This window comes from Ciconia boyciana, chromosome 5, assembly GCF_034638445.1.
Source record: "Ciconia boyciana chromosome 5, ASM3463844v1, whole genome shotgun sequence".
Lineage (NCBI taxonomy): Eukaryota > Metazoa > Chordata > Aves > Ciconiiformes > Ciconiidae > Ciconia > Ciconia boyciana.
Window position 1 is genome coordinate 53,531,575 of NC_132938.1, and position 26,494 is coordinate 53,558,068.

General features: G+C 38.2%; 1 protein-coding gene across 2 annotated transcripts in view; it reads left to right on the forward strand.

The window, feature by feature from the left end:
• Positions 1 to 26,494, forward strand: part of GRID2 (glutamate ionotropic receptor delta type subunit 2) — a 736,139-nt gene that overhangs the window by 590,148 nt on the left and 119,497 nt on the right. For both annotated transcript variants that reach the window (XM_072861988.1, XM_072861989.1), the window contains 2 exons: positions 9,579 to 9,776; positions 16,756 to 17,068. In XM_072861988.1, the coding sequence (XP_072718089.1) occupies positions 9,579 to 9,776; positions 16,756 to 17,068 (511 nt within the window). The remainder of the gene's footprint in view (positions 1 to 9,578; positions 9,777 to 16,755; positions 17,069 to 26,494) is intronic.

Below are 26,494 nucleotides of genomic sequence, written 5' to 3' on the forward strand. Positions count from 1 at the left end.
CACATCGTAGCTTACCGCACAGGCACAAACTTCCAGAATACATATTAGTGCCACACACTGAATTAAGCCCAATCTTTCTACACTGTGCTAGTCAGCTGGGATGCTAATCCCTTCCAGACCTCTGTAACCTTATCTCTGCCATTATATCGGCCATATTTCAGCACTACTCCTCCCCTCCATATATGCAGACAGCATGCCATCGTTACATACACATCAATGTATTTAAAATACTTGGGTGCTTAATGAAAAAATTGAATCCTCAATATAGAATAGAATCATAGAATCTTAGAATAGTTTGGGTTGGAAGGGACCTTTAAGGTCACCTAGTCCAACTCCCCTGCAATGAGCAGGGACATCTTCAACTAGATCAGGTTGCTCAGAGCCCTGTCCAGCCTGACCTTGAACGTGTCCAGGGATGGGCCGTCTACCAGCTCTCTGGGCAACCTGTTCCAGTGTTTCACCACCCTCATTGTAAAAAATTATTCCTTATACCTAGTCTGAATCTACCCTCTTTTAGTTTAAAACCATTACTCCTTGTCCTGTCACAACAGGCCCTGCTAAAAAGTTTATTATTGCAGAGAAAGTGGCAGTATTAAAGCAACGAAGCAGAGGGGAGCGGAATTTGTGCATTTCTTTCTTGGGGACTAAGAATGATGACCCATAAACAGAGATGGAAGAAAGTAAGGTTCCTAAAGTGCCTCCTGCCCTCAGCCATCTGCCCCGCTTCTCCTCCGAGAGTTGCCAGCCCTGTTTAGGGTTACTTGACTAAGCAGAAAATGGGGACAGGAGCCATTTCAGCTGTGTCCTTGCAATTGATCAGTGTTGATAAGTGAGCACCGTCATCAGCGCACAAGCACCCACTGGGGCTGAGTGTGCCTTGACTAGTATTCCTCGCTTTGCCAGGGATTTAGGTTTGGTGTAGTCTCCTCCCCCTAATCCTCCCATTCCATTTTCCTCTGTCTGCAAACATTTGCATATGTATTTGGGTTTCTTTTGGAAAATACTTTGATTTTTTTCTCAAGTGGTGTTGTACTGTGATGAAATTTCCTCAAAATATTAATCATTAAAATTATAAGAACAGAAGCTGATATCCCTTGATAGAGGCAGAACCCATCTCCATTCCTCTTCCTCCCACCACACCTGTACAAGGGCTAAATTGAAATTGCTGCTGACTGGGCACAGGTTATGTTTAATAGCTGTTTTATGTCCCTTTGAGCTACCTAGCTACTTACCTAAAACAGGTAGGTCATAAACCTTACAATTATTCACACTGCCCATGCCTACTGTGATCATTTGTTTTACAAGCTTTAATCTCAGAGTCTTCTGGGAAACCCAGCCCCTTTTGTTTTCAATTAATATTTCCAATCCATTTTTCTAAAGTAGCAGGTGCTATATACTAGATTATGTGAATATCAAGGAATTCAAATGTTTTGAGACCTGGCTGGGGCCACAGCTTGACAGCAAGGTAGGTGCAATGCAAAACCTGGTAGGACCAACCTAACTCATCTGTATGTCAAGGGCTACCTCTCAAGGCTCCTTAGCTCTTATCTTCTCACTGACCCTTACCCATCTGCTATGTGGGCATATTTTCATTCCAGAGCGATTCATACAGTTCACAGAGCACATAGGAAATTTGGCTTTTAAACAGAAAGAGGTTCTTACTCTGATTGTAATTATCCTTCCATACTATGCAAGATAGAAAAGGAGGTGAACTGCATGACAGTGCAATGTCATGAAGTATTACGTGAATTCGTTATGAATAGGAACTCTTGCATGGCTGCTGGAAGAAGTATAATGAAGCTCCCAGCAGGTTAATACAACCATACTACACTTTTGCTAATTCCAGTATCTGAGCTAGCTACGTTAAAGCTAGCACTGTGCTGTTTAGACATACTTTAAAACACTCCAATCAATTCCAATCTCAATCCATATTCCTATCATATAACCATAATGGTTCAGAAAGAGCTATTAGGTGCATTAAGTTATTGTGAATTAAAATCAATACACAAAGCTTGGCTGCATCCTAATACACTATTGCCATAGATCGCTTTGAAAGAATCCTTAGTCCCATTGCAGAGCAATGGGAGATGGGAAGCAGAGGGAGGCTGACTAACATTTTTTTGTGATTCTTCTAAATAGCACTAAACTAAATAGCATAATAAATCCAGAAGCCACCATCTGATTCAGGAAAACAAAATTGTTTAAAGTACTGTAACTGAAAGCACAAACTCATGTCTTGTTGAAGATGACAATAAAACTGTCATTTAAAAAAGCAAGAGGCTAAGCACATGCATAACGACAGTGGTAAATAAAGGCCAAATTTAAAATCCCCTTCCTTTAATATTGTATTCAGCTTCTGGGACATGAACTAGCTTCTTGCTGTTGCAAGCAAGGCGACTTTTCTGTTAGTACAACTGACTTTCTAATCAGTCTATTTGAAAAGCACAGGATCTGAGAACAGCGGTTTTCGATGCCAATACCGTTACACAGCCCGTTGGCACAATAGGATATTGAATGAGTATAATACCTTAATTATTCAAGATTTTGTAGGTTTGAAACCTTCATCTTTGTTTTAGTGTTATTAAGGGGTGGGGATTGTGTTATGTTTTGCAGCAACTTTTATAACTGTTGCTAGCAGGAGAATTTCTGTAATGAGAGAATGAAATGTTTCAATTAAATTTTGGTCATTGATTCTAAAATGAAGTAATGTACATTGCTGTTCAATTAAAAATAACAAGCTGCTGTGCTGTTCCTAGCCAAATAAAATCCCCCAAACAGTGGTCAATAAAGCACTTGAGGAAATTAAGTATTTGGGGCTGCATATTTCGCTGAAATCTTTTGGGGAAAGAAATGCAAAATGGCTAACATTTAAAAGTGGGGGCCTAATTATTTTATGAGTCAAGAAAAAAAGTAATTATGCCTAGCAACAAGACAATAGCGTCCTGTGCTTGAAAACGTTTTGGTTATGGTTTATGAGACTTAGTGCTTCTTGTCGGTTATAATGGCTGTGCTTGGTCATCCAGCAGCCATTGGAAGGGAGTTGAGAGATCCAGTAATGAGAGTGAATTTCACTTTGGGGAGCAGTTTCTTAGCATTTGCAGGTGATGGGAGTTTTAAAGTGTCACAGTGAATATTTACTTCATGTGATTGCCGAGGCTCTGCTTGGGTGATGTGAATCATTTAATGTGCCTGTCCACTGTTTCTAGAGTCAGTGCTGAGCACAGATTGACAGTCTTGCCCACAGCTGGGCTTCATTTCTTGCTTCTGTTTTTTCCTCTCTCTTTCTACTTTCAGTAGAGAAGAAGGGAAGATTTAATGAATACAGAGTCCTATTTAATGAATACAATGTCAATATTAAAGTATTATATCCCAGTGTGTTCAGAAATTTCTAATGAGTAGACACAGAGGTCATTTTCATATGCTTTATGAATTCTAACCACCCATAAAATTACCTAATTTCAAAACTCTCTTCCAAACATAGTAGAAGCAGATAAGGCCATCCATCTGCAGTTTTAGAGTCAAGCCCCAATATGTGTTGTAAATCCCAGCAGTGATCAGTTTCTCTGATCTCACAAGCCAATAACTTTTTGTTTACTTAATAATTTCTGTATAGCCTCCTGGCTAGGAAGTTTTTCTGCCCGTGCTAAGGGGAAAAGAGGATTCAGCTGAGCAGGAGAATAATCCCAAACATTTTGTTTTGCTTTTGCTTTTTCTTTTCCATTTATAAAGTACATCCTAGCATTTTTTTAGCATTTTTATCTTTGGAGCAAGCATAAGACTCTCATAAATGTATCATGGCTCCATACAGCTTCTATCCTGAAATAAGTCTTAACTTAAAGCCACAGAATCCACCCTTGTATTTAGAGAGGAAAATCTGTCTAGTTGCCCATTCAATGATCTCCTGATGATGTGGTGTGCATGTAAAATCATTAACAGCTGGGCCGAGACCACCACTTTGTTGTAAACAGGCCACTGAATGCAACTTTTTCTTCCTCTCACGTATTTAGTTAGAGTGATGTGTTGAAGATTTGAATGGTGCTTTTTTTGTTCTTTCAAGAGAGTTTTCTGTAATTTGTCCAAAAAGAGCGAATCTATACAAAAATACCAGAACCTCCAAAACCTGATTTTCATTGGAGAACTAAAAGATGACTGTCAACGCTCGGAATTTAAAGTCACTATTCTACTGACTCTTAAAAGTCAACCCGAATAGAGACTCTGGGTTTCGGGATATACTTTTTCCCTACATATAAGTTGTCCCTGAATGCTTCACAAGCAATCATACTCTTGCTCTCTCTCCCTGCCTCCTCCAAGGCCTGAATTTATTGCTTGACTTTATCACCCACCTCTGTAGCACAGTTACAAACCAATGTTTCTCTTTTATTGTCTAATTAATTAACATAACCGAGTTAAACTCAGAGTAATTTTTCTTTTCTGCTATTTAGCTTGAGTATTGCTCCTTTCGTTTTCAAACGTGAAGGTCTTCTGTGCCCAAAAGCTTCTCTCTTCTTTCTTATTTTTAACTTTATTAGGTGGTCTAGCATAGGATATAAAAATATTACTTCAGACCAGCTATTACATCCAAATTATTGGCATATGTCTGAGAATTTCATGAGAGTAAATAAAAACTATATTTTGTACTTTTAATCTTAAACTCTTGAAGCACTTACAAAACCTTGTGTTGCTTCATTTTTCAAGCCCTGAATAGACAAAACTGTTAGCCCTTTATCTTGTTTGAGAAAGCAATAAAGTGCAGCATTTTTTTCTACTAATCTTGAATCTAGACAGCTCCAAGCTCTATACTATCAACCTCTGATTTCCACTGATATATTTAAAATAAAACAAAACAAATTCTCTGTCCCGTACTTCCCCACTGTGTAAAATTTGGGGCAGGGGTTGAGAGCTGGGTTTTAGACGTGTGACATTCCTTTTCGTGCCTATATTGCCCTGCTATCAGTTCTCCCTGGACTAGGGCATGTTACAATCTCTGTTGTCCACTCACAGTTTTACCCTGGCAAGCAGTCCTTTCAAGAGTAAGACTTTTCTGTCCCTAAGTCTAGACATCTCATTTTTGGATCCCACTTTCCTTTGTTCTCATCTAATGCTTGCTTTCCTCTATTGGTTTTCCTGCTCTTACACTCATGGTTCACCAGAACACAGAAACATATGTTAGTACAAATGTTTTAAAGCATTAAAATAAGATAGAGGGAAAACAGTCTATGGTTAAGGCATTTGTCCCTGACCGAGCACACTTGGATTCACCTCTCAGCTCTACAAGTCATGAAATCTGTGCATTTCAGTTCTGTATGTGGAAAATGGTGATGATAACTCTTCTTACTCAACCAAGTATTTCAGTGATAAACCCTAATTTGTGAAATGTGCTCAAATAATACTGTGTTGTGCATCTGAAGACAGGTTTGGATAAGATGTCTGAGCTGCTTAACCATCCCCTGATACCAAAAAGGCACATTCTTGGTACTTCCTCACTTCTGCTTGTACAGTCTTACTCCATTGCGTGTCCTGGCTCTGGCATTTGTCTGGACACCTGGCAATCAGATCAAGTCACCTGACAAAAATTGAGTAGATTTGTGATGGTTGAGTAGTAGAGTTACTTTAATAAAGGAACCAAGCATCACCAGAGCTATTGTTTGAGAAGGTAGCTAGTTGCTCTGGTGGGAGAAGGATGTTAAACTATATCAGTCTTAATATGTAGCATGTTGTTAACCTATGTCAGTCTTAATGTGTAGCTTTTTCCTTAAAAAGTTTTATAAACCTAGTGATAATAGGTAAATTAATGGAGACAAGTGTTTTTGTGAGCTGCTTCTCCAAAGTACTTATAATATCATGTCATCTGCCCCAGCGCTTTCCTTTTTTTAGGCCATATTGCCTTAATCTTGGGTCTGCCTTTAGCCTTCCTAACATGTGCTAGTCTGCACGCATTTTCCAGCTTCTCTTGCTCAGGGGGTAATCATCTCTGGAACCAGACTTTGCCTTCTTACGGTTGTAAAAAGCAATACGCACAGCTTCACCCAATATAAACCACCTGTTTGCTACTGACTTTCATTTTGCTGCAGGTAGCATTGGCTGTGTGGTGCTTAGCTGTCTACCATGGTTAACCCACAACACTGTGTAAAATCCTTTGATCCACATGGAGTCTTAAACACACCCTCCTCTGAATGCCAACTGCATTCAGTTGACAAGGAGGCACATTGCAGGTGAAGTAGAAGGAAAGTAGCTCCTCTCTTAAAGGGTCTCCATTGAGGTTGGATGCAAAGCCATCCCCTAAATATATCTGATGGCTACGGGGCCCAGTGAGGCAGATCATCCATCTTGCAAAACCAAGAAGTTAAGGGGGAGCAATCCATTCATTTCCTTTTTTTTTCCTCCTCAGTCATGCACGTTGTGACTTCTTTGCTTTTCCAGACTTCCCTGACTTTAAAGGCTGTGAAGTCTGCTCTTGCCCCACAGAGGCTCATCAGTCCCTTAGAGAGGTGTCTCCAAAAGTGGAAGAAAAGGAGAAGCAGGAACAGTGGCCTTCCTTTGATCACATCACTGCATCCTGGAACAATTTAGGGTTGAAGGGACCCTTGGGTGGCATCTGTGTGAAGCAGGGCTAATGTTAGAGCAGGTTGTTAAGGACTGTGTCCAGGTGAGTTTTGAGTATCTCCAAGGATGGCGATTGTATGGCTTCTCTCAGAAAGACCTGCTTATATAGTCTGAATTACCACTTGCTTTGGAGAGAAAGTGTATCAGGATTTTCTTGAATTTATTGGGGTCAAATGAAAGCTTCATCATCCAGGTGAATTTTGCCACCTCCAAACTCATTAGTTAGCTTGTGAGTTTTTGACACCTACTTTCTACAAGCTTATTTTTTGTTCTCATTATTTTTCTGTTCAGTAGGTGAGAAATGTATTGGCTGGTTTTGTTTTGTGTATTTTCTTTCTACAGGATCTGCTTTCTCAAGGATGGAGACACTAATTTTAACATCAATATTGTAGGGATGTGTATCTCTTTCCATAGGAGCTCCCATAATACCCTCTCAGTGTACAAAAAGACAAATGGCATAGTTTCAGCTTGCAGTATTTATGGGGGGGGAAATCAAGACAAATACTTTTGTCCTCTTTCAATGCCTTCTGAGAAATGTAAACAATTACCAAAAAACATAGCAATAAATTTGTTTTGTTTTATTTGGAATAAGATTAAATATTTTGCTGCTCCAGGCTTCAACAGAAATTGGGAAGTGTTAGTTGCTTTGCATAAAGCTATTTGATTATTTATATTTCATTAAATGTATAGCACACCGGACATTGGGTTTTTGCGCAAATCTCTCTACAGCAAACAATATTGCATAGCTTAATAAAAGACTGAAATTAGTTGTTACAAACTGCATTTTAAACAGTGTTTTAAATCAGTACAATTAGCAATTGCTTTTTAACTGAGTGAAAATTCAGTTTATGAGCAACTATTTTCTGATAACTTAGAAGTGATAAGAATAAATCCTTTCTAATATGAAAATTATCAAGTTCTAAAACACCCTTTGTACACACAAATCTTTAGAATTTTGTGCGTAATGTGCTTAGGTTGATAAATTACAATATTTATTTTTTTGTGGAAACATTTTTTTCCAGCAGTTTTGAGTCTATGTGTAGCGAATCTCTCATCCAAGTTATCAACAAAGCTGAATTCACTCTGTGTTTTCATTTAGGAGAGGTTTTCATCAACTTAGTCTCCATTCCTTCAATGTTCTTGGAACCCAGGCAATGGAGAACTACTTTAAAAATTCACTTGCAGTTGCTGTCTTCCATTTTTATTCCATTTGGCTGATCTTGGAAAGTTTGGAAGAAATAAATTCTGTCTGACAACTGGGAAATAATAACTTAAGACAGTCAACCCTTCTGCTTTTTTTTTTCTGGTGGTTTTTTGTTTGATTGGTTTTGTGTTTTGTTTTGGTTTTAGGGGTTTGGGTTTTTCTTCTGGATCTCCTCCAGTCAGAAAAGAACATCCTGCCAGTGCAGTCTGGTTGCATCCTTGCTTCTTTGGCAGCATCCTCAGCATGTGGCTATCCTCATGAACGTTAACTCAAGCATTTATAAACTATGCTTTCTTATTCTGAGAACATCCTGCCTGCAATTCAGTGATACCTGTTCATATAGGGTGACATACTAAGAAACTAAAAATATTTAGTGAAGCATTAGTGAAAAATTTGTAAAAAGTGCCTTGGCTTCAAAGTCATTGATGGAGATGAGTAGTAGAATAATAAAGAAAAAAATCATTTAAACACCAACAAAAATGCCCCTGGAGACACAATTCAAGTTTGGGCCACAAACACTACGGAAAATCAATTGTTTCCTTCTGTATGCGTCTGGGTTATACAGACTAGGAGGGAAGTGGTCAGGAAGTGGTTTCATGTGCTTGCCATGGCCAAGCCATGACAAGCCAGAACTAACTTTTTGCACCTCAGAAGAGATGTTTCTGATAAACTCATACTAAATTACAGCACCATGTAAAGAATTAAAAGGAAGAAACGTAGCACAGTTCCAAAAAAATACCTAGTGTTACAGTGCCTTCATGCTTTTTTGGGGGATTTAATACTTTTGCTCTACTTAGGTAGATCAGACAGATGTTCCCAGAGAAAATAAAGAACAAGCATAAGTGAGATTCATCTATGGCAAATATATTTTTTGTGCTCAGAAATATGGTCTCCTTTTGTGTTTCATTTTAAAAATATGTGAAGGAGAATGTCCAGAAATTAAATACTCAACAGGAAGAATAATAGAGAGGGGAAAAAAGAAATTAAAGTTAGCAAAAAAAAATCATCTATTTCTGAGAATGTTATTAGAAATATTAATTTAAAAAATGGAGAAAACAATTACAGATCTTGTGAAAAAGGAAAAGAAAAGCATATTGTTTGGAAATCTTACCAACCAATTCCAACTTTCAGTATTTATTTGTATCCTTTATTACGGTCATCTTTTTTATGAATATTGACCAATTGTTCTCATAGACAAACTTACAGTCCCATAATTGATTCTCCCTAAACTAATCAAATGGATACTCTTTGGATAGAACTATTTAAAGTCAACCAGCTTAGATTCAGATTCAGATTACAGCAGAAGAACAAGAGGAATGCGTGTTTCTGCGGTATGGCCTATTTTGCCATGTTTTTCACTCCTTACATCATGAATTAGTAGTTGCATTTGTCAGATACAGTGTTTGCCCAGCCAGTGGAAACTGGCAGTGCTGTAGAATCCTCTGTATTTATGGACAGATGTATGAGTGCATGTCTGCCCTGCCAAGCATAAGTGCAGACAGAAGGCATTACTGAAAAGCATTTCAGTTGTAATGTTACAACAGAAGATTTACTTCTGAAATACATAGTAGAGAAGAAAATGTCTCTGTTGAAGTAAATACATAACAAAATAGCATTTCGCAGAATGCAAGAGGCACCGCTAACAACGTGTTGTAGGAAAGTTTTGTATAAACAGTATTTAAATAGTTCCTCCTTTACTTTAAAAAAAACAGTACCCAAATGTGGCATGTAATTCCTTTGCTAACAGTTGCCTCCTTTGTTTTCTATTTAGGAAGAGCCCTTTGTCATGGTGTCTGAAAATGTTCTGGGAAAACCGAAGAAGTATCAGGGCTTCTCAATAGACGTTTTGGAAGCCTTGGCCACTTACCTTGGCTTTAAATATGAAATTTATGTTGCACCGGATCACAAGTATGGGAGCCCTCAGGATGATGGGTCATGGAACGGACTGATAGGAGAACTTGTATTTAAGGTAAGGTTGTTAATAACTTACTAAATAAGGTCATGTGATAAAGCTAAATAATACATGGTATATTATGTTTGCATCAGCCAGTAACCTTTTCTAATGAGTCAGAGATAGCACTTTGTCCATTGCCTGTGTCACCAGCATTTGAAAGTATGCCCAGGTGCATTGGGCGGTAAAGAAAAAGCTAGAAATAGTGCTTGCTGGTAACTATTTAAGAAGCAGGGCAATCTCTTTTTTCCAACCAAAGTACAGCAGTATGAAATCTGAATACAGTCAAATAATAGGATGCACAGCATCCTAATTAATTTGGCAAGACCTGACACAAATGAGTTGAAGAGGCTGTTCGAAAGAGGAAAAATTGATGTTGCAGTAATTAGTGATACATTACATAAATAATGTATAGCACTTAGAAAATTGTTGGTGTGATGAATACATGAAGTATATAATCAACAGAAAATGTTTTATTGATATATAACACATTATGTACATGTATGAATCAAGAGTAGTATGTTCTCTATTTTGTAATTAATAAACTATTTAGTCTACTTAATTTTACATTAAATGTTCAATATTGTATCATAAATAAATTAAACAAAATAAAAGTGCCATATTTTTCTTTTTTTTCCACTCTTCACATCTTGTCTGTTTGCAATTTCTCCCATTGAAAGAGAAAGACAGGGCTATGCAGACTCTATTCTGCTGATGTCTCATTTGTGCCGTGAACATACATATTTTATTTGCTCTTAGTTAACCTGTAGAGGCAGCTTTTACATCTAGAGAGACCTACATTTGTTGTTTTTCCTTAAATAACTGCAGTAGATATTCATGTAAATAACTTACTGGTTGTTTATGGAAGTGCTTTTCCAAATCTGCAGGTGGAATTTAATTGATAATCACAGCAAAGAATAAAGAGCAATGCGGTTAGATACAGGACCTGATCATTAAATACTTCAGCTAAAAGTTAGCAAAATGCTGGAAAATAAGTTTCGCTGTAAAGAAAAAAAAAGGAAAAAAAATTAACAAATGGAAAAACGATCCCCATGGGAAAAAAAAATAGTGATAGGTTTAACCTATTCTGCCTTCCTGAGCAGTAGGAAGCCTGTTGGAATGGAAAACAACCACACATGCCGTACCTGTGGCATGATTCATACATCTACACTGTAGTAATAAACTTCCTTTGCCATCTCCCTATGCCCTTACAAAGCTGGAAGGTGGAATGCTGTGATCATAGATGGTAAGCTGGAGCCACTTAGAAAAGTATATTTTTCTCCATCTTCTGAACTTTAACAACTAAAAATCCCTTGTCTAATTATGAGACGTAACACCACAATGGCCTATTTTTGTTTTTTTCCCCTGCTCTTTAAATCTGATGTTATACTATATCCTGCTCTCTACAGTACTCTGCAAAGGACTCAGCAGGCCACTGCATAACACAAGCTGGAGGGGTCTTAGTCCTAGATGGCTCTGGAGATGGAAGTGGGCCTGGAATATTTTTTATTTATTTGAAAAGAATTATTTGTAAAGCAGAACTCATAACAACTGAAATCAAATGGTTCACTGAAAAATATGTATGGTATTCTTGTCTCCTTAGTAGGCACGGACTCATATAATTCTAATAACACCCTTAAGGTGGTAACTACCTAGATCTGTAAATAGATGTCATGAGTGGAACAGATTTACCTGTTACAATTTTGCTGTAAATGAGTCTTAATGGATATGAAATCTTTCTGTACAGTTAGAAAATATGAAGAGTTAATGGAACTGCATTTGGAATTCAAAAAACATGTTTTCCCAATACTACGGCAGTGTATAATTTTTTATCTTCCTTACCCCTTATGTAATTGACCGTAAGGGTTCACTGTGTCCTTCTCTCCCATTCTCTGTCCCTCTTGAGGCAAAAGAGAACCTCTGGGCAAGCAGCCAGTGTACATCTACCCCTTACCAAGTGCAAGCTGCTCTTGAAAGGCTGCTTTCCTATTTATGGTGAACTGAGTTCTGCTCCCAGAACTCAAATATCTATCTGTGTGGCAACTTTGTAAGGGGAAGTAAAGGAGCAGAGAACAGTTTTAGATTAAAGGCCTAACCTGTTTAAAACAGAGTGTTTTCTTGTTTTCCCAGCCGAGTCTTACGTGATAGTCTGGCCAACATGTTGAGGAAATCCAGAAACAGAGGGAGTGCACTTTGCCTGTTAGTGCCTGAGCCAGAAATGAGTTGGGAACAATGTATTTCTGCAAAAGTCCCGCTCAGGGGTAATGGAAAATAGCTGCCTTCTCTTTCTGAGTGCATCTCATTGAGAAGAATATCTGTGGCCACTACAGAAGATGTGCCATATGAAATGGCAGTTGCTGTAGCAAGCACATAATTTCTGTGTTCAAGATCAACGTATGCCGTTTGCATTAACCTGACTCAGCGTTCAGCAGGCTCCGATGCAGGTCCTGGTATCAGTGAGAGCAGTCCCGGGCTGCTCCCGTTTGCAGCAGCTCTGCTTGGGCTGTGGTGCAGGGCAGAAGCCCTGCGGTGCCAAGTACATGCCCTAGGTCCACAGCTGTCCTCGCGGACGTGAGATTATGCCAAGTTCACTCTGTTCCAGCTTTGAAGACAAAGTCCCTGTTGGCTGCTAAAATAGGAGCTGGAATCAGCAGATCAAAGCAACTGGTCTTTAATCTGAATTTGGAAACTGATTCTAGCCTCCCCTCCTTTGATTGTCAAGACCTATATTAGGTACCCCCTTGCTCCATACACCTTCTCCTGTCAAAATAAACTGAATGTTACCATGCTATGGAAAGTTTTCTGTTTGCTGAGTGCCTGAACCAGAAGGTCTACGGAGGATAAGTGCTCTTTGAGAGGCATGTGGTGCTCTTACTCCTCTGCTGTCAAATGGCCAGGGCCTTCAGTGTGTCCCACAGAGCTTCAGCTCACAAACATGATTAGTTCGGAGAGCAGCAGCTTTCTGTGGAGAGACTAAAACCATCTCAGGGGAGCAACGCTTTACTGCAAATCTTTCTCTTGCTGTTAGTTATCTATGTCTTTTCACAGCTCTTCCTTTAGTTGTCCTCAAGTCTACATTACCAGAGGGATGAGCCTGTAGGACAAGCAAGACAAGTGGCTAATGCCACTTCTGGGAGAGGACAGTAGGCTTTCCAGCAGGGCTCTGGAATTTCCGGTGATATTCACATCCATTAACCATTATTTCCCACATTTCATCATGCTACCTTGATTGCTACGATTTTTTTCCAATGAGGAGCCATCGGGAAGCAAATAGCATAGGGAAAACTGCCTGATTCCATTTAGGTCCATCAGAAAAGGAAAACTAAATACATGCCTAAACATTTCTAAGAGAAACTGCAAGCCAAGTAGAAGCCTCTTATAAGGCTCTTTTTTTAATGCATCTTCCTAAGCGGAGTAGCATAGGAAGGAAGAAAGCATACAGGGAAGACAAAGTGAGAAGAAAAAATAATAGCTGAGTAAAAAGAGAATTATTTGGATGTATGTGTGTTAGCTTGAGGAAAAAGGTCTCTGTGATTAATTTTTGCATGTCCATATTAATAATTGCGTAACGTGGGACTGTGGTTTATTGCTTCCAGCATTCATTGAAACTTGATTTAACATTGAAAATGGATAAAATGAAAGGCCTCATGGGAGAAATTTAAAGTAGATTAATTTATTTTCCCTGTTCTTGATCATGAACCACAGGAATCATCATAAGATTGCTTTCTATGTGTATGAGATGTGCTTGCTTAAGCAATAGTGTAGGGGCACTTCAGGGATTTCTAGGCTTTGCTGATGAGCGAGCTGGTTCTGTGACAACAGTAGCAATGCTATCAGACCCATTTGGTCATTTATTTTGGATTTTCTGATTCTGGTAATGTTGCTCTACAATGACCTCAGGAGAACTGCTGTTAACGAATATAAATTCCAAAGTAGGTCACATAAAGAAAAATAATTCCCTCTGCTGTTTTTTTCAGTCAGTCAGTTTCAGGAGTCACAGTTTCATTCATCAGAAATGTGTTAGGTATCTAAGATGCTGATAGTTGGTTGATTTTGGCACTGTGAAAACTTAGTGAGTGGAGAGTTTCACATGTTTATAATTCAGATTGGCAGCTTTACATCTAAATAATGACATAATTGCATGCATTTGCCTTTTTATCTCAGAAGCACTAAGTGAACCTTGACTTCTTCAAACTGATGTCTTCTCTGATCCAATTTGACATGTTAATGACAAGCATTTAATTTTTTTCATCCTCCAATTTTGATACAAGTTGACAGAATCTGTATGTAATTAAGAATGCTCACCATCAGTAGATCAACTATTAAGTTAACCTTACGTTTGGTTTTGTGCTAAACATATAGTTTTCTGGTAAATTGGTGTTTATGATTCGATTTAGTAAGTTGAGAATATGAGTTGTCATATTTCAGTGTAACCTTTTTTTTTTAAACAGCTAAACACAGGAGTACTGAGAGGTCAGGTCTTCTCTCTCTCCTTTCTATTTTTTACTTTACTACCACTATTTAATCACAAGACATAATTATATCATGATTGCTGCTGCAGTATGACAAAGGAAATGCAACATTTTCACTAGGACAACATTGTTCCTCTGTCATAGCTGGCTGACAACCAGAGTGGAACCATAATGCCAGGGAATTTGGAGAGACTGCTCCCCAGAGATGTAAAATAGAAGCAGTATTTCCACAAATACCACATACTGTGCTTTTTCATGCAATGCCCATCAGTGTGTTTCATGGAGAAATATGTTTCTCTTTAAAAAAAGGGGGGGAAAAAGCAGAAAAAAAATCTGTTAGTCATTCAGTCCTACAGTAATCTATTATTTGGTAAAAGTATCTTTACTTATGTATATTGCTTTTCAGTGGAGAATCTTTAAACATCTTGCAAATAGAACTTGAATTATCACCTCACAATAATCTAGTGTGGTAGGGAAGTATTTTAGTAACATGCTCATAATTAATAACACAGCTAAAGTTAAACAGCAGAGGCTAAGTCTAGGACTTTTTGTTTCCATGTGTCCTCCTTTAACCTTGAATTCCTACTTCACTTTTTGATACACATTCAGGAAAAAACAAAACAAAACAGCCCTTATTCATTAAATATAACCATATTTTCCTGCTTGACAACTATTGTTATAGAGCATTGGACTTTTAAATCTGTAAATTATTTTCAAAATACATTTGTATTCACAAGTGTGGAAAACAGTTCAAATGATGACGGCTTTGCAACTTGCTCACTGGAACTAGGACTTAACCATTAGCAGATACTGTGAATCACTTGAGTTACTTGTTGACCAGAAGGTTTATAATCAGAGGATAGAGACTCAGATGATCTGAATGTTTCCATGGACAATTCTGATGAAATTTTTACTTGGATTACTGACTGAGTTTGCTGCTGCCCATAGGCAAAGGGCAGTTAAATCAGCACTCACAAAAATTGTTAGGAAGGGACATGAAGTGAATTCATGAAGCCATGCTCCATGCTTTCAGCTGTGCACATCAACACAGCTTCACTTAAGACACTAGAGAATCCAACACACAAATTAAAGCTGAAGCTCTAATTCATGGCTTTTAAGCAAATCAATATTTTCAAACACTTTTTTGTCCAAATCATCAGCCTCCAGCTATCTTCTGCCACTTTCTCAAGCCAGTGAACAATTAATATAAAGTTAAAGTAACATAATTTGAACCGGTCTGAAGTGCACTGTGATTAAAAGTATGTTTGTACCATGGGCTGCAGAGTGTTTTGCAAATGGTATTAAAAGATCCCAGATGATTTGCAAATTTGATTCTAATCAGTTTCAGCTGCCATATCTTCCCACTTAATATTTCACATCACATTTCTGAGGAGCTAGTAATCTCTGCTTTCTTTGGGCAAGAAGAAAGAAATTCAAGAGAGTTAATAAAATTTGACACAGTACTGAGACTTTCAAGCCTTTGTGCTCTCCTCACCCCTTTCCAAAGGACCACATGCTGCTTTAGGCAGAACAGAAATGGATTAAATCAAACTAGTAGCAGCTTAAAGTATTTTAAGTACTCTTTTTCTTATTAAAATATCTAGAATTTATAGTCTTTTTGTTCAGTATTTGGGCTTTTTTAAATGGTGTTAATGTGTCTGCTTTAAATACCCTTTCTTGTTTTCACTGCAGTTCTAATTGTACATGTGAAAAGTAAAATAGCAGCTGCTGTAGTTGTGCCTGGTGTCTCTGGAGACCTAATACTCAGACATGCTGTGAAATACAGTGATTAGATCTAGGAATGTTATTCATCCTCTTCTCATCTGAAATGGGTTCTTAAATTACAAAAAATGTAAATGGCACAAAGCAAGTCCAAGGTAGCTGCAGGACAGGTTTGCACAGAGAGGAATCGCTTAGCAGGAGGACATAGAGGAATAAATAGTAAAGGAACTGCGTGGAATATCTGCTCTTCTGCACTCCAGACTCTGCAGACAAAATTGATGGTTTTCAGAATTTCAAGTGCCCCCAAAATCCCAGGATATATGAGATGCCCTTTATCATGCAGTAGCCCTTTGTCATGATCATCATGCCATCAAAATGTCAGATATCATGTGGCTCTGTCAGGCAACTCATTTCCTCTGATTGGAAATGCTATACACAAGGTCTGCCTTTTGCCACAATGACAATGATGGCTTCAGTAAGCCAGGCTGAGCGAAAAGACCAGAAGTAGATTTCCTCCAGCTATTATCTGCATTTGAAGTATTTTGATTCCTTGGAAAATAACAATGTGGAGAGCTAATGTGCCTGAGTCCACCAAGTGAGGTTTGCTTACAGAAACTAAGACACGTGGTACAGGTATGCTGTTCAAGCTTTAGTCACATTTCTGTGTTCACATGTATGATGCTTAAGACATTGGCCTTGGCATCTGTTTCTCCATAAGTTTCGCTGCTGTAAATCACAGAGGAACGAAGATCTTTTCTGTAGCTCCTACTTATGCATGTTGTTCTGTCTCCCTCTTTCCTCAGAGAGCTGATATAGGGATCTCTGCCCTAACCATCACCCCCGACAGGGAAAATGTGGTGGACTTCACAACACGTTATATGGACTACTCAGTGGGCGTGCTGCTTCGAAAGGCAGAGAAGACAGTGGACATGTTTGCCTGCTTGGCACCATTTGACCTCTCCCTGTGGGCATGCATAGCTGGCACTGTGCTTTTAGTAGGGCTACTGGTCTACCTCTTGAACTGGCTCAACCCCCCACGCCTTCAGATGGGATCCATGACCTCCACAACCCTCTACAACTCCATGTGGTTTGTGTATGGATCCTTTGTGCAACAAGGTAAGAGACAGAGGGAGACTCTGCCTCCAAGAGAAAACCTATATATCCTCCACGTTGCTATAGAGACCTCCCTCTTCCCTGCATCCCTCCCACAGCCCATGAGGGACTGGGAGCACTGGAAAGCCTTGTGCTATAAGGTTTCTAAGACATTTGGCTGCCCAGTGTGGGAACTGTGAGAAGTTCAGAGCACTACATGCTAGCTTGTTTTGATTTGTAGTTGTCTAGTTAGAGAAATATTATTTTTCTCTGGAAAAAAAAGGTATTTCTCATCATCTGCTGGAGAATTATTCATAGTTAATGCGAGTGCTATGTTCTTATGCAGTCAGACAGAAAACGTTGGGATTTGGGTTTTCAACTAAGTTTAGACTAGTCACCAGTGCTAAATGGTCTTATTGTATCTGATATTCTTTCCTCCCTCTTCTGATTTATCTCAATATTCCTATATAATGTTTAGACTCAACCTTCTCTGGCCTTCCTGGATGGTTTCTCAGTCCCCTCTAGCATCTGGTGTAGCCCAGGCTATTCTCCAATTCTGTTTATATTCCCAAGTCCTTCACAGCCTACCTCTTCCAGCAGAGCTTTAACCATGCATCCTAAAGACATCAGGGACTACAGATATTGGCTTGGTATATACTACTTAAAATTCTGGTCTACAAATTAGGGTTGTAATGCAAAGTGGAATAAGAAAACACAGCTTCACATGAGAACAAAGAAGATTTAGATAATAACACTTGACAACAAAACAGAACGAATACCTTCTGGCATATCCATGTAATTTTTTGTCAGTCACTACTGGCACTGCAGGTACACCTATTTGTAATTGCACGGAGCATCCGCTCTACAAAGAGCCATGGCCACTGCAGCCTCAAAACTCCCAGATAGTTTTTTGGATTTTAACATGAATTTGGATGGAACACTGTAGTTAAAAGCATCATATTTATGTAACACCGGCAACATTGTAATTTAGATTATTCCCTGTCAGAAACAATCAGATGACTTCCATAAAAGCTAAAGGTATGCATGAAAATCAAGCACAAAACTCCTAGAAGGGAAAAAAGCTAATTTAACACCACCATGTAAAAAAAGAAGAAAAGCTGAAGTTGAGAATTTCCACAAAAGGTATGATTTTAAACACATCGACCTAGAGACATTAGTTTTAAAATTATCATTTGCATTGAGCAGTGATGGCCAGCTGAGGAAAGCTGAAAAGATTGTTTCATGTTTGTTGTGGATTTTTTTTAAAGAAAACCAAAGACTTCAGAGCCAGCTGAGAGCTACAAAAGTTTTTTGAATGTATGTGGATGGGTTTATAAAGTTTTCTTTCTGTCCAAACTGTTCCGAGTGTAACTGCTTAGGGAATCCAATGGTGAGAGAGCAGTTGATCTGTAACAGAACTAGACTCATTACATCTGTCTGCTTCTTAGGTTAAAACTTGTGAATTAGTTTCTTTACTGCATGAATGCGAGTAATTTTACATAGGTTTATTGCTTGGTATTAGCCTTAGCATCCCTGCTGTACTCCAAACATCATTAGTCCCTAAAAGCTTTATAGGTGACTGACTGGCAAAAGTTTAAAGGAGGTAAAGCTAGTTTAATCACACACTTCAATCTCATTAATTATTGAATTGTTTGCCTTATGTCTATCCAAGTAATCCTGTGTTGCCCAGCATCCTGAAGTTTCCTAAGTCATAGGTCCCACAAGGGAGCCCTTCAATACATGCTCAGTTAGCTTACAAAGAAAAGGTTTTTCTGGCCGGTCAGTAAAAATGAGTGCTTGAGGAGGGCTTAGAGGGAAGCCTTGAATTAAGCATGAAGATAAGGAAGAAATTAGATGAAAAGAAGTGGGACCAGATGACAAAAAAGCAGAATTTACTGGAAAAGGCAAAGAAAATGAATTTGCTCAAGATCTGCATCCACTCCCCATGGTAAGAGGGTCATGAGGTGCAACTCAGTATTAGTAAAACCTGATGGGGGAACATGGTAGCTGGGAACACCAAAATTGTTGTGGGACTTCAGAAAGAGAAATTCTCGGAACTTGGAAGGTGGGAGGCATTTATTTACAGAGAGAGAGGTTTACCACCCTACCAAGTGGATTTTCAGCACAACTCTTTAGAATCCACTAGAATAATATAAAATGTTCACTTGGTTCCTACTGAGTGAGGGGAAGCTATAGATACATCTCTCCTTCAAACAAGAGGACAGACCTTTATTTGCTAGAAAGAAAAAAGACACAAATTTAATAGGGTTGATACCAAAATATATGAAACTCACAGACCAATTTAAACATAAAGACTCAGAAGACCTCAGAAATCCAGTGCAAAAGAGATCCATTTATAATGTTAGCCTGTATTTCACATTCAATCTGAATATAACAAAAACTATATTAGCTGAAGCGTTATTGTTTACTAACCCTTGTGAATACAGACAAATGAAAGTAATTTGCATTGACAGGCTAACTGGCTATTGTGGTAATTTTGCTTCTGTTTTCACTCATCAGCTCTTCATTCAGCAGGAAAACTCTGCAGGTTTTATTTGTTTTGGAATAGCAAATCTGTTGCTATTAATTGTGATTGGCATATCTTAAGTGTGGCAGCATAGGACATTTCAAATACTGTCACGTTCACCTAAGAAGTCTTTCAGCTGCTGATTTAAAACATGACAAGGTACTCATTTCTGTTATCAAAACATACAGCCAAAGATGCTTTTATATCCTGCACCGAGAGAAACAAAGCAGCATGAACCAAGGATTGCTAGTGCTTTGATAGTGCTGGATTCTTTGGGGCTAGCAAGTGCATTCTGGCATCTTCTTCTCTTTCTTTCCTCTAGCTAGAGGAAAGATTTGCAAACGCGCAGGCTGGCTCCAGACCTGTCACGGCTCTGAAGACAAAGAGGCCTTTGGTGCAAAAATACAAGTCGCACTTTAAGGAAACTCATAACTTATTTTCATTAAAACAGAAAGGACTGACTTTGCTTGTTTCTTCTGAAAGAGATAAAAACTGCAGATTTTAGCAGGTAGCTTTGGTCCACCGTATCACTTAGTATTTACTTTCAGCCTTGACTCTGATGTTCTGCTCAAATTCTATTAACAAGTTTTAACCTTTTGCAATTTTTGAAACATCAGAGAAAAATACTGTGTAATTTTCTGTAGACTAGAGTCAACACAGACCAGTCCAATAGTTTTTAAGGCAGATCTATGATTCCCATCACACTCGGTAGCAAAATTTAAGTATTTTTAATTGTTTCCTTAAAGGTAGACTGAAACTTAATGTCACTGCTTCTTATATCATTTAAACTTAGGTCTTGAACTTGGCTTTCAATTTCTTTTTTCCCCATGTGGGAGTGACCAGTCTAGGTACCATTTTGAGACTCTTGGAATATAGAGGTACATTTTCTCTCAGTTGCCCTTTTAATTTTATGTTCATTCATTACAGAGATCAGTGTGTATGTATTTATATATGTTATTTTTGTAATTTTAAGATAGATGTGATTTTTTATTAGAAGAGACAATTTTGAGGATAGAGCCGCAATGTAACTGGGGAGGCTCGATTAATATAAAAGTGTATAAACTGTGAAGTGGATTTTTTTTTATTCTGTACTCAAGCCCTTCATTTAAACAAAAAATGATGGCCAGTGCATTGCAATGCTTTGTCTTACTATCCAGTATACCCACTGAGTCTGCAATATACCATGACCACTAAGAAGGCAGGGACTTTTCAGTGATCTTGGCCATGCAGTGCTGTGGATTATATTAAAAACAAATGCTTCTGACTCTGAACGACTCATCCAGGCACAAGATTCTGTAACACACATCTGTTATCTCTGAGTTGTTTATTTACGTCTACAGATGAAGCAAATTCATAGCTTCAGACTGTGGAGGATTTCAGTTATGTTGAAATTTAGTGTCATGGCTTCTGAATTTGTTCTTTTCCTCATTTGTTCCTCATTTGTTCTTTTGCTTTGTTCTTTCCTCATTTGTTCTTTTGCTCATCTTGGAAAACTAAGTGGCAAAAGCTCTGTATTTTGCTTCTTTTCAAAATTAGCTTTGCCAGTTGGACAGAAAAAGTTGTTAAGGTTTCCTTTTCAGTGGGTTTCCTCTCTCTCTCCCTCCATATTTTCCCTTGGCTTCTCAACACACTCCTCAAAGGTTTTGCTCTCTGCCTACCTTACACTGCAGCTGGTGGTCACCATTGCTGTACCTTTCTTCTTGGGTATCACTCGTGACCCCACTGGTCCTGTTGCTCCTGCGCTTCCCCATTGACTTGGTTCCTCCCCAGGCCTCTATTAGTATATATTCAACAAAGCTCAACAAAGAGAAGTGCAAAGTCCTGCCGCTGGGGAGGAACAACCCCATGCACCAGTGCATTCTGAGGGTCACCCAGCTGACTGAGCAGTGGCGCAGGTTGCCAAGGGAGGTTGTGGAGTCTATCCTGGGAGATATTCAAAAGCCATCTGGACACTGCCCTAGGCAACTGGCTCTAGGTGGCCCTGCTTGGGAAGGGGGTGTTTGGATAAGATGACCTTCAGAGGTCCCCTCCTACCTCAACCAGTCTGAGTGATACATTATAATGCTATATTATGTAGTCTTTGCTCAACTTTCGTGCTACTCTATACAACTGCATTTTTCTTTCTCTTCAGCCCTGGTATTGTTGCTATTCCTTCAAATTTTGCCCTCATTAGAACATGCCAATGTTGGAAACCTGCCATATAAACAGGGACCAAAGAACTGTCTCAGAGAAGAAATTGGGTTTGCTAAAAACTTTACTAAAAACTTCATCGAGATTAACTGAGTCAACTCACTGCAATGGCACAATGTCTGTTTATACTTGCTAAGAACCTAGTTTAATCTCCTGAAGGTTTTCTATTAGCTTCCTACTACTTTATGGGCTCTTGTTATGAAATACTCTAGAGAGCACTCTGCTCTCACCATTACTAGAGAAAACCAATGATTTAAGAAACAGAAGTTCAGGATTTAGAGTTATTCCCAACCCTTTTTGTATAATGGATCGTTTTTTGAGACAGGTGAAATGCTGCATAATTTTTACCAAGAACTCTCAGAGGAATGTTCTAGAGGATTTTATTTTGAGAGCAGCCTCTCAAATTTTGCTTCAGAATACAGTGATAAGCTTACTTAGTTTAATAGAATTCTACTGAATGTAGACAAAATAATGAAGTTATATAGAAAGTTACAATGTTTTGTATTTAATATAAAAGGCACAATAGAAAGACTTTGTCTCTCTCTTATCCCACTCTGTGCATTTCACTTTGAATTTTTTGGTAAGAGGAGGTATTTCTGAACTGGGGTGGCAGGATTTTAGGTTATGCAGGTAAAGATGCAAGGCTCTGTTTCACTTGGAAATGTCTGTAAGAAGGAGAACCGGGCAGATGATTTTTTTTTTTTTTTTTTTTTTTGCTATAACAGGAAATATCTTTAAAATGGCTGAGTCATTCAAGATTTAATCACTTTTCAGTGATTGCAACAAAACAAACATTCATTGTAGTTTTATAAATAGGGTTTGACCATAGGATAATGAGTGCTTAAAGTATTACCCGCAAAAGTATTATTTTCTTCAGAGATCTTAATACTCTTGCTTAACCTAGCAAAGTTATGAAATGAATGATGTGAAAGCATCGCTGGTGGGCCATTTTTTTATCCCCTTATGTTTTGGTTAGTTTAAAATGCTGGTCACAACTGGAGGTGTTGATTGGTCATCAGTGGTGTCAGTAATGGCCAATTATGTTCATAATGCCCAGTAAATGAGCAAATCTTACTGTTTGCCTTGTTTAAATTAGATTTCAGAAGAGCAATAAAATAGACTCCAAGCCTTGGCACTTCTAAGTCATTATAATACTTCTCGGATGGTTAAAGCTGCTCAGACTTCTCAGTCTTGTTCCTTGTATTACCACCCAAGGCGTGATATAATCCTCCTGAAATGCACTGCCTGGAGTGTGCTGTTGCTTAATAAATTACTCCATCTTGCTTATCTCACTCTCGGCATATCCCTATCAGCAGGAAACCATTATGCTGTAACAACGTATTTTCTTAGTGACATTTTCTCTTAATTAACTGTACACCAATCTCTATGTATTTAATATTCAGGGAAAATTCTAAAAGCATTTTGAAAAAAGGTGTTAGAAATCAATTCTGTCTTCACATGTGATATTTAGTGGTGAAACCTAATTATTTTTTAAGTTTAGTATATCAAAAAAGATCCAGTATAAAGGCTTTAGGACTAAGACCTAGTTCTTAGTTTGGGCTCTGCATCTGATCTGCTGGCTGACCATAGAAACTTCATTTAATATCTTGTATATCAATTCTCAGTTGTAAAATGGAAATATTACCTATCTTGTTTCATAAAAACATGGTTTATGTCTTCTGATAGAAAGCAAAACTTAAATGCCAGTCTCATTAATTAACAATTTTAATTGCTCTTCAAACTATTGCCAGGTCTTGACAGATTCCTGTAACAAGGGGAACAGACTTGCTGAGCCTAAAATGTACAGCACTAAGCTGGGAAAATGAAAGTCAGATACCAAGCACATTAAGAAACAAACAAGTATCCACGTTTTTCTAGGCAGCAGGTATATTTCTATACACCAGCAGGTATATTTGTGACATTATAGTTCCACCTTAAAACATGAAACTCCCAAATTCTCATTTTATTATATTAAATCTAGGCTTACGTATTAGTGCGTATATGTACCTTCATAAAGTCATCTCTCTGAAAGAGGTACTGCAGCGCTGTGGTACCCATGCTCCTTTTCCGTATGTCTCAATGGTTTGGCCAGCCCTCTTGACAGCTTCAAAAAATAACTAAATTTTGGCAGTTGTGTCCTTTGTCTCAAATGTGTTTGGAAACTACAAGTGATCACTGGAACTGACTACATATACTGAGAATTATTGTCATTTATACAGTACACATTTGCAAACATTTAATGTAGTTTTATGTGCATAACACTTTTAAACAGAGGTTTATTTGACTGTCTCTTTTTGAAAATGTAATTCCAGGGAATAACCATGCTCCAAGTAAAATGTTCAGTAGTGTGGGCATTTGTTTGCAGCAATGTGGTATTACTTGCATTAAACTGCCAGGGGATATGCTTGGATTTTCCCCTAAATTGAAGTTAAGACTCAGGCAGTCCTCAGAGGCATCTAAAATAATGGATTTCTATATCTTGTGTGCACCTGCTTGCTTGAGTAATAGCGCTGGGAACATAAGGCAGTATATTTAGAGATGTTGTGTCTGACACACCTTCTATGAGGAGGTGGAGAATGAATGGCGGTGTAAAAACCCAAAAAACACCTTCATTCCCCTAGGACTAGCTCCAGACCTGATTAATTGACTGTGAGAAGGTAATGTCTGTCTGGTTAAGGTATAAATGCTGATTAAGACCAAATGAGGCAAAAGGGAAAGTAGAATTGGATGTCTGTGGCATCTATCCATCTTTCTGTGTTCTTTCAGAAGCATCCTTAAGGTGAATATTTTACTCAGAACTGATTCTTTAATTGTTATGATTTCTAATATGACTTTATACTATACTTGGGTAAAGAATGGATAAGTTAGATTGCGATGAAATAATCAGTTTTGACTTTTCAGAGTTCACCTGTGTATAATATATATTTAATTGAGGAAACAAGGAAAAACAATTTAGCTAGGAACTGAATGTTTCTTGCATGGAGGAGGACTGTAACCCACAATTTTATCTGCAAAGATGTTTAGAGGCTGAAGAGGTAAGCCTTACTTGTCCTGCTATTTGATTTTTCTGCACAGAAGCTTACATGTAACTTGGCAATTTTGGCTGTTTAAGGTAGGGAGGAAGTGAGAAAAGAGTTTTAGCTTTATTAGAAATACTGTCCCTCTGCTTGGATGACAGCAATTTCGTCTACAAACTGATCAGCCTTTTTCAGCAGAGGATATCCAAGGCACCAAATGAACACACATTTAGAGGGGAACCTGTGGTACTTTTCCATTGCTTTTCTGGTCTGTGGGGAGTGCCTCCTCTGCCACAGCTGTGCCATAGCTGTATCCCCCCATGTGGCTCTTCTTCATAGCACCGACTGGTGGGTAGGTGCCAGGAAAATTGCCTGCAGACTGTAAAGGTGGGCATGGCAAAGAGGTTTTGAAGCTGCTGACAGGAAAGTCTCCCTTCTTCAGCTGTTGAGTTTTTTTTTTCCTCAGACCTATTCTAATACTAAAATGTGTATAAAAGGAGTAGGCCAAAATTAATATTGAAAGGAAGGAAATAATGATACCAAATTAATCTTTTGATTAAGTTAACCAACCTGTTGCTTTCCCTGATTGCTGAGATGAAGGTCCACTCTCAGCAAATATGGGAAAATGAGAGCTGTTGGTTTTTTTATTTGTATTTTTTATTTAGACAGCTTCCCAGCATGCAAATTAAGGGGTTTGCCTTCACTACAGCAGCATTCCAGTGTAGAAACCTCCTGCTGCTTAATTTTTATTCTTCCAGTGTCAATAGGGGATGGAGAGATCATAAAGTAGGACTTTACATTTTCAGTGCTTTTGAAGTTAGTGAGATGGTGTTGGGTTAAAAATGTGCGATACCTCATCTACCAGACAAAAACTGAGATGAAGGAATACATGTGGTTTTGACTAAAGAATCTGCTTCCCCTACACTAGGATAGAGTAAAGATAACAGTGAAGGGGAAAGACAGAAAATCTTCTGCAAACAGGCTGTTAAGGAACGGTGATAATAAAACTGTTGAGTGGGAGAGTTCGTTGTTCATGCCTAGATATAGTTGCTAATAGAATATTTTTAGGTATAAGCATGTATTCCGTTCTTACAATAGCTTCTTTCATTTCTATATTTATCCCCAAAGAGGAAAATCCTCGCTATCCAGTAAAGTCATCTTTGAAGTTGCTTTTCACTTCTAACAAATCTGAGTCGTGATCTTAAGCAGGTTGATAGCTGATTTTCAGTAAAATCCAGATTATTCAACTTTCAAACATAAGCATTTGTATTAGTGATTTTCATCAATAAATGACATTATAGTGTTATTCTCAGTGGAACTTAAAAGGATGAGAGTTTTCTTCTTCGCTCTATTCAAAGTATTACTTTAGGTCATCTGAGTTTTAGAGATCACTGTGATAACAATATTGCAGGATGTACCTAAAGTGGAATTTTAGTCTAAATTTTAAAATGTGTTATTTAGGAACATAATTAGAGCTCCTGCATTAGTGATAATTGAATTCCATAAGGTTAGGAGTTCATTGCAGAGAAGCACTCTGAAGATTAAAGGATAACTAGAATTAGTGACATGAAAACTGAACTAATGTATCCGAGGTGTCTGTGATTCACTTGCCTCTGAAGTAGTCAGGTGCCACTCTGTGATGATGGATGCTTGGAAATCTTGCAAGAACAGATTTATAAATCATTTCATAATACTGTGAAGGTTCAAGCAAAAAAC